Source organism: Artibeus jamaicensis, unplaced genomic scaffold, assembly GCF_021234435.1.
Source record: "Artibeus jamaicensis isolate MK-2021 breed Jamaican fruit bat unplaced genomic scaffold, CSHL_Jam_final contig_497, whole genome shotgun sequence".
Taxonomy (NCBI): domain Eukaryota; kingdom Metazoa; phylum Chordata; class Mammalia; order Chiroptera; family Phyllostomidae; genus Artibeus; species Artibeus jamaicensis.
Window position 1 is genome coordinate 4,566,070 of NW_026521863.1, and position 14,009 is coordinate 4,580,078.

The 14,009-nt window shown below is 54.5% G+C and overlaps 1 protein-coding gene across 2 annotated transcripts in view; it reads left to right on the plus strand.

Annotated features, from left to right (window-relative positions):
* AGPAT4 (1-acylglycerol-3-phosphate O-acyltransferase 4) overlaps positions 1-14,009 on the plus strand; it is a 90,605-nt gene that overhangs the window by 23,856 nt on the left and 52,740 nt on the right. For both annotated transcript variants that reach the window (XM_037126054.2, XM_037126053.2), the window contains exon 2: positions 6,548-6,812. In XM_037126054.2, coding sequence (XP_036981949.2) covers positions 6,635-6,812 — 178 coding nt within the window. In that variant the 5' untranslated portion in view covers positions 6,548-6,634. The remainder of the gene's footprint in view (positions 1-6,547; positions 6,813-14,009) is intronic.

Below are 14,009 nucleotides of genomic sequence, written 5' to 3' on the forward strand. Positions count from 1 at the left end.
CTCCAGTACGCAAGGATTAGGGTGGCACCCTTCCCCCAGTGGGTGCCGAAATGAAAATATAAAGTTATAAAATTAGTTGAAGAAAATTGCCAACACAGCCTTGAATTTTGCCCTCCATCTTCATTTTAAAGGCTTCTCAATAATCTGTCTTTGGTTTATTTTGAAATATTGGAGATCAGATTTTATGAAAAACACCCAGGTGCTGAGATTCCCCAGCCACCCGAGCACACATCTGCTGGCCTGGCCCTGCCGACTCAGAAGAGCCCCACCCCCGTCTGCGTCTCTCCCACCGGGCGAGATCCAGGCCTGCGCCATGCGCTCAGCTCACGTCTCCGGCCCGATCCGTACAGGGGACCAACAGGTGAGGCCCCGGTTGTGAAGACAGCCTCAGAACCCACGGCTGGGGCCACCTTCCTTCGGAAGCCGCTGACTCAGAATGGGGACCCAGCCGTTGAACTAAAACTGTGATTGGATGTCGGTGACCTTCCAAGTCACTTCAGCTCAGGGCCACCTGGGCTTGTGTGGATAGCAGAAAAAAAGAAATATCCCAACAAGAAAAACCTTCCCAGAGCAAACAAGAGAAACTGGCCCTTAGAGCCACTTGTTGGAAGGTTGGGAGGAAAAGATGGCAGACGCTGTGGGGGGCCATGGGCGCAGCGGTTGATGGGCGAGGACAGCCTGGGGTGTGGGCGGTTAGAGTTCCTGGGAGGCGGGCATCATTACCTCCACTAAACAGGGGCAGTGACAGAGGCTCAGAGAGGGTGAGTTGCTTGCCCAAGGTCACACAGGTCATAACTGGGGAGTTAAACCTTGAGTCTGCCTGCAGCGTCACCACACTCCTTGGCCACGGCCCACGTGGGAAGGCCTGGACCACCGCAGTCCTGACCACGTTGCCTTGGTAACAGTGGGCCTGGAGTGGGAGGTGGTTGGTAGACTGGATAGAGTGCTCCTGTTTTGGTTTTGGTGCCGCTGGTGAGGTCTGTGTCTCCCACCTGCTTCTGGGCCCAGAGCTGGCCTCAGGCCACTTCCTTTACTTGGCTTGACATGAGGGGACAGCTGCCCCTTCATCTTCCTCAGCCTCCGGGTATTTGCAGTCTTCACCGACGTGTGCGGGAGCTGAGGGCCACTGCCACAAGGCAGCAGCAGTGGTGACGAAGATCCAGGCAGCAGTTTTGATTCAAATTCATCCTGCTTTCCTGTCCTGTTTGAAAGGTTTTATTATTAACTGGAATAGACTCATTTAAAGCAGAAATGTGGCTGCTTCCCCTTTTGGAAGATTAATTTTCCAAGTCTCCTCATATCATTTCAGTTTCTGGTTCCATGAGAATTGGGTTTTTATCAGGACTTAAGAAGAACTTTTAGAAATTTCCGTGGCTTCAGCAAAACTTGAAAATGTATGTGCACCGAATATCTTGTAAAATAGCTCACACACCCACAGTTGCCGGAAATGCACCGAGCCCGGCTGGCTCCCCGAGGCCACACAAACACAGAGTTCAGAGCTGCCTGTGTCCTGTGACCCTGTGACCTGGGACAGCGGCACTGGGCTTGGGGGGTGGGCCGTCCACGTGGAAGCGGAGCCTCCGTGGGACCCCAGGGCGAAAGGACAGCAGCTCAGGAGCCGGTGGTGGCCTCTGCAGTCACAGTGGATCCATGAACTGATACATGGGATGGTCGGGCCTGTGAGGGCCCAAGGTCATGTGGAGTCTAACTAACTCGGCTTCCTGGTCGACAAGTAGCAAAACAAGCAGTCAAGTGGATGAGCTTGAGCTTCAGACATTTACCTTGTCTCACTAAACCTCAGTTTCCCTGTCTGTGAAATGGGGATAACAATACCGTCTTCGTGGCAGTCCGTGAGGGGATGTGTGTGAACCGTTCAGGATACTGACCCTGCTGCACTAGTCGGAACCCCCGGGGTTAACTCTCCACAATTTACTCTTGTGGATGTGAGAGCCTGTAAAGGCCGTAGGGAATAACGAATCTAATTTCCCTCCGTCTTTGCTTTTGCTCATGGCAGAAAAATTTACCGAGTTTGTTCATCTGTGTTTACCACTGAGTCTTGGCTTCCCTGGATTAGACATAAAAGCCCTTCAGAATGTGATTTCCTCTTATTGGCTACTCAGAACCAACTATTACATATAAACTTGGGCTTCTCAGTTTTCTATAGATTTACGTTTTCATCATCTTAAAATTAGACGTTAGAGAGAGGCTAAGGCTCATTTATTAGAGGACGTAATGAAAAAGTTGAGTATAATGGAAGACTTCTTTGGAGTTTGGCTTGTTTTAATAGACATCATGTACTGTACAGGGACATTGGACAAAGGACTGCTCCATCAAATTTTAAAATAAGCTAATTTTATATAGGCTCCTGCCAAGCTGGTAGACAATCATGATTTTTTAATTGAGGTGTGTTTTAGTTAGAGATGGTCCCAGAGACAGTCAAATTAGGTCTTTGGGTGCCCTAGGCTGTTCTAACTTCTAGAAATCCTGAACCAAAATCTGTCCTTGTTTGTCCTTGTAAGTGCTAAGCAGCTGCCTTGAGCCTCCACAAGTTCCCTGCTGCCTTTGTCTAGGAAAGAAAATTCCAAACCTCAAGACGGGCTTAAAGACTTTGTTATAAGCCAAGGGTTTGGGGGCTGGTCCCAGAGCAGGATCTCCGGGGACCGAGAAAATGCTCCGGAGAACAGCAGTATTGCAATTTATTTTACACGTGAGAATCAAAGGAGAAGGCAAGAGAAGGGCTGCGTGGGACCCCGTGGTGGCAGGTTAGGAGGCGGGAGAAAGTCAAGTGGGGAACCTCCAGGGCTGGTGGGGGCACAGCGGAGAGGCGCCTTCTTCCCTCACACCGAGGTGCGCAGGGCGGTTGACTGTCCACACTCAGTTTCCAGAAAGACGGGGTAAGGTGACAGTGAGGGATGTGGCAGAGGTGATGGCGAGGGATGCAGCGGAGGTGACAGTGGGGGACGGGGCAGTGAGGCATGCTGAGATGGTCTTGTTCGGACATTCGAAATGTGTCCTGGTGCAGTAGATGTGCAGAAACCAGAACAGCTCCTGTTCCGGCGGAGATTCATCTTTCCTAGAGGCCGTGGGACGTGACTTCCCTCCGTACCTTGCTCACTTAGGTTTATTTATGTGTTTGTCTTCACAATCAAACCCTCCTGTGGGGCTGCTCTGTCTTGAGCTTGTCGGGCTTGCCGAGGAAGCCGCCCCTCTTGCTCACACCCTCTTGGAGGTTTTTGCTCAATTCCCTCGACTTAACATAAAACCTGAGATCTGAATGTCCCCTGACCAAGACACCCCCTTATGCATTCTTGGGGACTGCACCCAGTTGTTCCTTCCATCTGGGGGCTCCCCTGTCCCTGGGCACCCTCTGTCCTGCAGACCAACAGTACTGACCAGGGGACGAGGCTCACCACCGAGTCCCACGGTGGCCAGTCCGGTCCCTCGGTCAGCCCCGCAGAGGTCCTGTTTTATTCCCTGTGATCGCCATGGCAGAGGCCCCTCGGAGACTCGAGGGGAAAGCCTGGCTTCTGAGGCATCGTTTTCCGTATCGGAATCAGAGAGCGTCCAACTTGGACCGGATCCCGGAGCTCAGCGGCCTCAGGGGGCCGGTGCTGAGGCGGCTGTCAGGCCAAGCCCAGACTTCAGGTCTGCTGGCTTCCCTCAGTGTGTGTGCACAAGTGTGTCCATGAGTGTGCACAAAGATAACTGCTCTTCGTGTTTTGATGAGGCTTTCTTTCCTCCCACTCTTAGTAGAAGCCACTCTTAACAGACAGCCATGGCTACAGGAGTAGGTGTCAGTGTGAAGGGCACAAACGCATTCCTGGTCCTGCCCCTTCGGAAGCATTTCTCGGTCACTATAGTCGAATGTCCCTCCAAGGTCTATCCTGGCTGCTTTGACGCCTTCATTAGCGCACAGCCGTCCAGCCTTCCCTGTGCACCCTGGGTGTTTCCCACCCTTGAGTACGAACAACTTATCTTCACACCCAAATCGTGTGTAGGGAGGGAGACGCCTTCCATCGGCTAAGAAGCCTCCAGCAGCATTAACGGTAGTTACCCATTGTTTCACACTGCTGTGAACCAGTTCATGTAGACTCGACCCAACAACGTGCCCCGGCCTGGCAGAGACTTTGTCAAATGATTAGTTAAATTCCAAATCTACTGAACCATCCGTAGCCTGGAAAATAAAGGTACTTGGGGGTCCATTACTTTGAACCTAGTGACAATTCCTAGTGACCGTTGTTTTGTCTGTGTTTAAAATGCTGGTTCTATACTTCCCAAGTACCTATCAAGCCCCTGGGTTAGACTCTACCTGGTGAAGAATTCAAATATGTCTAAATTCTGGCATTTTTCCTAATACTCTATGATTCGGGGACGTGTGCCCAAGGCCTGTCTGAAACATCACCAACAGAGGCTTAGCTCACCAGGGTAGCTCGCTGGGGCTCACGCAGCACTGACAAGGGCGTTACTGCAGGGCATGGCGGCCTCCGTCTTTTTCAAGGGAAAAACGTACCTTTTCTCCGTAAAGCCCCACCGCGGACTGAAAGCCGAGGACAGCGGCATTTATTCCCCTGTGCTTCCCGCATCGGTTCCCTCCGCTTCTTGGTGTTACTCCAGCGCAGCCAAGCCTTCGTCAGCTGCCTTACAAACACCAGATCCCAGAAACCTCGTGGAGAATTCCGTTTCTTTGGGCCAGACCCTCTGGCAGCTCTTAGGGCTGATCCAGGGACAACGAATAAAGCGCGTGAATATTCAACATCGCACCATAACCGCGGCCAAACCGTAAACCGTATGCATCCGTCCTGGTCATGTGGCTCCGAAAAGCCAAGTGCAGGGAGGGTGAGCTACCCGCCTGTTCCTTGGAGAGAGACTGGGTGTGTTTGCTGGCACTGGGCGTGTTGGAAGGAGCTCGACACCCTGCAGACGTCTGGGAAAGGCGTCGGGGAGAGGTCAGGGATGGGAGGCCATGGCCCCCATGGAGCCCGGCTGCGTGCCCCTGGGGAGAAGGGATGTTTCCGGCCGAGTTGAGTCGACAGGCCCAAGGGTGCTTTCCACCTCCTCCTGTCAGAAACGTGTAGACATGGGCAGCAAGGCAGCGTGCCTTCCAGATCAAAGGAGCACGCATCAGTGTCTTAGAAGCATGCACCTGAGACAGCCCTCGAAACCAGCCTGGGGGGAGCCCAAGCAGGCCCCGTCTCCCCACCCTGTGCGTAGTTCGTGACCATGAATTTCCCTGAAGGCTGCACTGGTTTTTGCCCTTGGGGTCACTTCTGGGCTGCTCTCTCTATGGGAGGGAGGTTCGCCTCCAAGAGAACCCCCACCTCACCCCAGGGGCAAAGCCACCCAGAAAAGCCACTGGGGAAGGAGCTTGGACCTGAGGCTGAGTCCTAAGGCCGTTATCCGTGGTGCAGCCTCGAGGCACCGCCCAGCCTGCGGGCATTCCGGTTCCTTACTCTGAAAAACAGGATAATAATACTACTCATCTCATAGGATTCATGTGAGGCTTAACACGTTATAATATCTGCAAAATGACAGATTTTTTGCTATTATTAATAAAGATTGTCGCAAAGTCTAGGATCTCTCAGCTATTGCTCTTAGAATGTGAGTCTGAAGCTTGAGCTCCCCTGGGGCTACTTCTACTTCAGGAGAAGTCAGTCAGCTGCGCACCATCCCCTCCGCTTTCTCTCTTTTCCATCAGAGTAGTCGAACCTCCCCCCTCTACGCTTTCCGCCAAAGGCTTTATTTGCCACACTCGTAAAGTCATTTGGTTGCTCCAGGCCTGGGTTGGAGACTGGGTGCAGAATGTGAGTCTGGCTGCTGTGTGGGTGCTCTGAGTTTCTTCTGGGGTTTGGAACTTGTGTGTGTGTTTGTATGTGTGTGTACATGCTGGGGAGACCCCATGATGCTCCAGGTAACCATGTGCCCAGGAGAGTTGACAGTCGAGGGCAAGGGGTGAGGTACCCGATGGAGCACATGAAGTGGCCCACTAGCCCAGCGGCCTTGGGAGGCAGACCCCACCCAGGGTCACCTCACAACCTCACTCGGGGCAGGCTTGAGTTCAGGCAGGTCCTTCCCGAAGGGACGTTTGCACAGAGGTCTGGGGGAATGCGATGAGCGGCGGGAGGGGAGGAGTGTTTGTTGGTGGAGGTGGCATCCAGGCAGAGGTGGCAGTTGGACAGATGACCCAGAAATGCAGATGCTACAGGGAGCACCCTCACTAGAGCGAGGAGCTGGCAAAGTGATGTGCGGAGTCCCCAGCCAGCGGGGCCACCTCCCCGTGGCAGGAGCTGTGGGACCCGGTCCAAGTTGCTTGACCTCTCAGGGTCTCAGTTCCGCCCTCTGTGCGGACAGTGCCCACCTCCCAGGGTGTCAGGACAGTGAAGGGGACTCTCGTTTTCAAGGGCTGAGCCTGTAGCCGGCACCAAGTGAGCACCATGTCTGTGAACTAGGGAATCACCAACCAACGCACAGCGGGTCCAACCTCAGGGTGAGGGTTTTCTCCCCCATGAAAGTACACGTGACTAACGTGTAACGTTGCTCTGTCTTTTAGACGTGTTGCGGAGTCCCGAACCGTGTCTCCGCCAGGGGAGGTTCTACTGCGGGTCTTTGCAACCTGGGATAAGAACAGCCGCCCGCCATGGACCTCATCGGGCTGCTGAAGTCTCAGTTCCTGTGTCACCTCATCTTCTGTTACGTGTTCATCGCCTCAGGGCTCATCGTCAACACCGTCCAGCTCTTCTCGCTCATCCTCTGGCCAATCAACAAGCAGCTCTTCCGGAAGCTCAACTGCCGGCTGTCTTACTGCATCTCCAGCCGTAAGCAACTCACCTGTCCTCTCTCTCTGCGCCCTCCCTGTGGGGCTGTGGGTCGATACTCAGGCGTTCAGACGGGGTCATGGGGCTTGCACGGAGCTCTTAGCTGTATCTGTTATGGTCGTTGTTTCTGTTTGGTTGGTTTTGGTTTGAAGCATCTATTTCATCCCCCCTCTTAAAAAACTGGTTTTTGAATGAGTGATGCCCACAGCACAAAATTCATCCAGCACGGAGGGCAGCCTATGAACAATGAGAGCGCATTTGGTGTGTTTTTAGTTCTCCTCCTCAGAAGGAATCAGTGTTAATGATCTCCTAGTTGTCCCTGCAGAAATACACAGATGTGGGAATGCACACGGGTCTCGTGTGTGCATGGATGCTGTTGAGTCTCTGGTACATACAGGCGTGTAATGCACACACACGCTTGAAAGACTGATGGCACCGTAATACGTTGTTCTCATTCTTGCTTCTTTTAACTTTTCATTTTTAGATAACTGTAGATTCACATGCCGTTGTACAAAATAACACAGAGAGGTCCCATATGCCCTTCAGCCAGTTCCCCGCGATGGCCGCCTCTCGAGTCACCACAGCATGTTCTTCCAGCAAGGAGGCCGGCACCGGCACAGTTCACCAACCGCATTCAGATTTCCCAAGGATTATATACGTGTGTGTGTGTGTGTGTGTGTGTGTGTGTGTGTGTGTGTGTGATGATACCGGACTATTGAAGCGTGACTAATTCAGCTGGCCTGAATTTCACAAATGAAAATGAAAACAGATGAATCAGGATAATGGGATGGCTAGCAATGAGTCGCATTGCTGGTTGACCTTCAGTCTTGACCTGTTCTGAACTGTAGAAAATGTAGTGCGTTTATTAGTAATTACATATGTGGGTATGTGTGCATTTTAAAATAATGAGCCCTTTGGAACTGAGCAATTTAAACATCTCAGCAACCTTAGATTATACCAACAGTCCAAAATTACTGCTATCATTACTTCTGAAAACCCTTAAGCGAAGCAATCGAATTTGAATTTGACTCCAAATAATACAAGCTGTATATACGGTTGTCCAAATGGATTACTCCTGATCCGATTCGTTACTTTTTAAACCTTAAAATACTCACTCATGAGAGAAAAAAATGATAGAAACATCTTATTCTTGGTTTCTTTCACCAAATCAGAACTTGCAGATATTTCTGGCACTGTTTCTGATATGGTTTGAGTACTAGACCTACTTTGTCCTGCATTAGAATACTATGTTATATCAATATGTCTTAAAAATGTTAATAAGACCATGAAGTCAAATTTTCATTGCAAAGCAGTGTGTTTAGTCCACATGCCTGCCACCGCAGGGGGCAGTCACCCTTTTGATGTGACGTGCGTGACGCTGGGGTCCTGTCCCATGCCGCCCTCCAGCCTTGGCCCCTGGGATGTGGGCATCTGTGTGGCATCGCAAAGGGACAGCTCGGCAAAGCAGGGCCAAGGCAGCGAGCCAGACGGTGTGTGCCTGGCGTGCGGCTCCAGACGGCAGAGTTGCATCGTCGAGGGAAGCGGGGAGCTGTCTGTCACCTCATGGTTTCGGCCATCTTTCTGTGCCTCCGCTGTAGGGGTCTGTCCTAACAAAACACAAGTCGAACAAATCAGTGCCGATCGTCCTTGGGCTGAAACCTGCACTTCTGTCATGGGCACACACGACCAAGGCCCCCAGATCTGTCAGTCCGTACCCCCAAACGGCCCCTGTTCAGGCGCCAAACTGGTAGTTAAAGATGGGGAATCTCAATTGGAGTCAAGACGTCAGAGACTGGACTCAGGACAGGTGCTGTGTTTTGCTTTGGGTGGAGAGGGGAGACATGCTGAGGTTCTGGCAGGACCAGGTCAGTCTGCCCCTGGGGGCGCCCTAGCCTACTTGCTTCTGGTGGGAAATTCAGATGGGTAACAAATTCAGAAAACAAGGTGGATTCGTACCCACCAAAACTAACTAAACTGCTGGTCATGCCAAAGGAAGCTGAAGCACTAACCACCCGAGACGACTGTGTTTCCCCACACAGACCACAATGAGGGGCCTGCAGGTTACCAAACGGCCGGAGGCACACTCATGCAGTTACCCCTGCCAGGTACGGCCCCCAGCCCTCTGCACCTGCGGCCCTGGAGCAAAGCTTCCATGGGCTGTAGGCGGAACAGCAGCGTGGTTTTCTTGGCCCCCAAAGAGGGAATGGACAGCTCCTCTCCCGGAAGGTGGCCTGTCCTGGCCTCTGAGAAGAGGCCACATGGCAGAAGGGGAGGGAGGGTGATACGTCCTGCCGTGGCTTATGGGTACCTCACTGTGCTGAGCCCATCACATTAGGGGCACTCACCCACCCCTTAACTGCATCCACCCTCGCTGGTACCCCAATGGGTATTAGGTAGCGGGACTGCTCTCCTCGAACCCCTTCCCTGTTCTCCGTAGTTGATGGGTTTCTCTACAGCCTGAGTGTCCCACGAAGATGATGAAAGGCAGACCGGGAAGCTTAGCCAGGTGTTGACCGCCCTCAGATACCATTTGTGAGGTCAGGGCGGCCGGGCCCTTCCATATGCTTCCATTCTCCTCCTCCCCGCTCTAGGTTAAGATAAAAACTCTTCCTGGGCTTTAATTGTATCTTGTGGTGTATGAATCACTCTAACGCCTAGAAAATCAGCAGCATTCATCATTTGCAGCTGATTTTTTTTAAAGAAACAAAGGCAGAATAAATTGTTTCCTGGAGACTGGGCTCCCCTGCAGCACCCTTTCTCTGCAAGGAGCTACGGCATCACCCTTTCCTTTGAAACGTTTGTCTAGAGCCTGGTGGGTATCAGGTGAGCCCAAAGCGGCCGCCAGGCCTGGGCTGCAGAAGCTCACCTTCCACAGGCCGCACTGATGGAGAACACAGATAGAGACCCAATGCAGCGAAGGCCGCCTGGTTGCCAGCAGGGCACACAGAACAGGGTTTTTTAGTTTAGAGTCAGGAGTCCACATCAGGAATAACAGTTTGAAAGTCCGTGTGATGTAGACGGCTAGTTTTTGAAGGGTTGCTTTGTTTTGCCTGGCCTCGGTTTGTAGGCAGGAAAGGCTACGACTGCTGGCGTAGCAGGTGACGCAGGAGGTGGGGACGGAGCGACAGGTGAGGGGGAGGATGGCTCCGAGGGCCGAGTGAGGGCCAAACTCGGTGACCTTCCTGTGCTGCAGCACCAGCCTTCCAATCTCTAGGGAGAAGGGGCCAAAGAAAACAGCAAAACAAGAGAAAGATGGGCAGAACTCGTTAATGGCAGAGTCATTAGAAGGGGACGGGGTGGAGAGGGCTGCCCATAGATGACCTCGCTGTCCCAGAGAAGACAGCTGACAGAGGACAGAGCAGCAGGGCCAACCCGCTCTTCCCCCCGCCCTCACCCCCGCCCCAGGCCAGGCTGCCTGACTCCAGCCCATGCTAACCAGGCCTGCGAGGTCCAGCTGGGTTTCCACCGGCTGCCTGATGCGCAGCCCACGCTGTTTCTCGAGGGACGAGGCTTGTCCCTGGCACAGTCGGACTGGCTAGACTTTAATACAAGGCCATCTCCCAACGGGCTGATTTGGCCTTTTCTGTGTATTCCTTTCCTGCTTTTGTCTCTGACTTGGAATTGAAGATCCTTCTCACATCCCAGCCCGTCCTAAAGCAGAATAAGAATTAAAGGAGAAAGAAAAGTACCTGTTCTGGGCTGCAGGTGCTCAGGCCCAGAGCGGTTTTTCTTGTCAGCCTGCCAGAGCTCGTGTGACAGGTGCAGGCGAGGGACAGGGACCAGGAGCCTGGGAGGGGGAGGCACAGGGGTGTGGAGATCGGCTGTTTGAGCACAGGCCTCGGCCCCTGCCCACCAGTCCCCAGGCTAAGGTCAGCCCTGCTGAATAGAGGGACGGCACCGGAGCACCTGGGGGGGTGGAGATGCTGGGCCCCTCCCCTGGGGCAGGAGAAGGGAACCCCAGATACTACCAGGAGGCTCTGAGCACCTGTCCCTGGGTGTCCCCGACTTCTGTGCTGCCTTCCACAGGGACGTTGCTTTTGATCCACTTGGCGGGAGCTGTCTCAGTGGCACGCGGCTCCCCCGGCTCCGTCCCTGCCCAAGCGCTGCACCCTGTGTCCACCCAGCCCCCGGGCGCACAGGCAGCACAGCTGGTCCTCCACGGGGGTCTGGGACGTGGGAGCAGCCCCCCCAAGGTTTCCGTTTCTGAGCAGGGTGAGGAGAAGCAGGGGCTGGGTGCATTGCCGTGTGCTGTCGGGAGGTGAGGCCAGGAGTGGGTGTCCCTCGTTAAAAGAAAACACCAGGCAGGTCTGGGGGGTCCTTGGTAAGAAAGCGACCCATCAGAAGGGGGCGCTGTAGCGTCCTCCAGCATGACCTCAGGAGAGACCGCGCATCCCTGTAACTGGGCAGCCGCTCGCTCTGTGTCTCTTGCTGTGTCTCTGTGTCTCTCGTGGTGAACCCGCCGGTCATTTCTGCCCAGGCTGATTCTTCATTCTGTTCAGGCCCAAGCAGAGCTGACTCCCTGTCACAGTAGGTATCATCTCCCAGATGTCAGGCAGGGTGTTCATTACATTGTCCCCAAAGCCACTGGTCCTGACCCTTCACACTGCTGTCTTGGGTCTTGCTGAAATGTGGGCCTGGACAGGATCCCCCGCTGCCTCTGTTGGGAGACACGGCCCAGACCTGGGCCGTCATGGTCTGGGGCAGTCCCCAGATGCACCCTCGTCAGCCCCAGGTGGCGCCCCTGCCAGTGGGGAGACGGATGAGCGGCTGTAGATTGACGAAGCAGAGACCCCCAGCTGGCACTGTCTGACCACTGTAGCCACGTGGTCAGATAGATGGTGGCTTTGACCAGCAGGGTGATGTGCAGAGGGATCTGAAAGACCCGGGACAAGTTCCTTAGGACACCCCTGGGCTGGTTTGGCCTGTGGGTTAGAGTCTCACCGGAAGGCAAAGTCTGGCCCCTGGACAGACAGTTCCTCTTTTGGGACCATGTTTCCTCTTCTCACTTCTGTCCCCTGCTGGGACCCCGACCTCTCCTGGGGCGGGCTGGTCTCCACACCCTGTGGCTCCAGCTGCCACACGCAGCCGGCCTCCCTGGAGGTCTGCACTCTGCTGTCTGGACCCCGAGATGCCGCACTCCTCCCACCTTGTGGGGCTGGGGGCTTTTGGGCGCCGGCAGACAGTGTCTTCCTTCTCTTATTCTATGTAGTCCTGAGGAGCAGCCCCCTCCGGATCCCCCGGCTGTGACGACAGAACCCACGCTGGACCCGTGAGCCGAGTAGGCCACTCTGAGCCAAGCAACAGGCCTGGCTCTGGGTGGGGTTTTGTCTGTTTGCGTTTTGGCGGTTTAGTCAGTGAGTGGCAAGACCCGCTGGGTGCCGGCCCGTGCGTTTGGTGCTGGGGGATCAGTGGGGAGGAGGGCAGCTGCTGGCCTGCCCCCGGGGGCTCAGGTCCGGTTTTCTAGAGATCACAGAGACTCTCTTACCGGAGCTCTTGACCGAGTGTGCCTGCGGAGTGCCCTGCCAGGCCCAGTTAATGGCCCGGCCGTCCCATCTGTCCCATGCCTGGGCAGAGTGGACCTTGTTCCGCTTTCTCCTCTCTTAGCGAGGCATCGTGGACAGCACGGCACACAAAGAAACAGAAAGCCCTACCGGGTTAGCGGCTCAGCGTTCCGAAAAGGAACGCAGCCAGGGCCGTCTGGAAACTCAGGTCAGCTGCTACTGTGAGCTCCTCACGGAGCCACGGACTCGAGCGTCTGGGCTAAATGGTACTGGCATGACAGACTGGGGAAGAACAAGGGATTAAGTGCAGGCTAAGAGGGATCGGGCTCTGAACTTTGCCTTCTGTCCTATAGACTTTTACCATCCCAGGCCTGGTTTTCGGCATTTAGGCACAGAGAGGCTCAGCGGCTTGCCCAAGGTCACACAGGAAGCCGGGCTGAGTCCGGGAGCAGGAAGTCTGCGTGCAGCGCTTCCCCTGCCGCACCTGCCAGCGTGGCTTTGTGGGTGAGGAGCCAGGCTCCCCAGCTGAGGCCGAACGTGCAGCTGGCCACTGCCGTAGGCGACGTGCCACGGGGCCACGGAGGATGGGAAAGAGCAGCCCAGTTGTAACGGGCAGCTGTTCATCCCTAATTGCAACCGCCACAGTCTGTCCTTCTGGTGGAGTGCTGGGTGTCACGCCGCTCCTGTCACATCCGCTGCCTGGTGTCCGCACACAACCGCTCCGGGCAGGCAGCTCCCATTTCTCGATCAGCTAATGGGGGCTCAGAGAGGTCGTGTGACTTGCCTAAGGTCGCACAGTGAATAGGAGAGCTGAGATCCCCAAATCTATTTTTCTACTATATTTTGAAGCAAACAAACAGAGTATGAGGCAGGGTTTTTATTTTAATACCCAATGGCTGAGGCTGCTAAGCAGCCCCCTGCAGGACACCGTCACCACTCAGCCAGCCTTCTTCTTCTTCTTTTTAAAATCTTTATTGTTCTTTGAGAGAGACAGAAACATCCATCAGTTGCCTCCCGTACACGCCCTGATTGGGGACCAAACCCACAGCCCAGGCATGTGCCCTGACTGGGAATCAAACTCACAGCCTTCTGGGGAATGGGACAGTGCTCCAACCCACCGAGCCACCGGGCCAGGCCTCAGCCAGCCTTCCCGAACCAAGGTGCCTTCTCGTTCATTGTGGGGCCAGACTGGGGCCAGCACCTGGAGCTCAGAGATGAAGGGGATGCAGTGCCGCCTTCAGAGGGGCGCGGTCCAAGGGAGCACCAGGGAGCCCAGAGACGGGGCCATCCACCCCGTGAAGGGGCCGGCCATTTCCCCCCACGAAGCAACAGCACAGGCAGACTACGGAGCGAGGAAGACTGAGAGGTGTTGGCCAGAAGAGGAAAAGGTGGCTAGTCCGAGGAAAATGCATATTCTGGGATCGCCAAGGGCTGACCTGGTTTCCTCAGACATCATCGGAAGGAGCTGGGCCCGCCCAGAGTCCCCAGAGCCCTGCCGTGTCACGAGGGAAGGAGACCACCAGGCTCCTGCTGGCCGACCCCATGCATTTGTCCCAGGATTCCAGGCTCGGTGAGCATCAGTTTACCCTACGATTCATTTCTGTCTTGCCTGCAAAGCATCGTTCAAAATGTGCCTTGGCAAATTTTTTATTTGTTTTTTTCGTAATCTATTCACAAGTAATCTTTTACAGAAAGC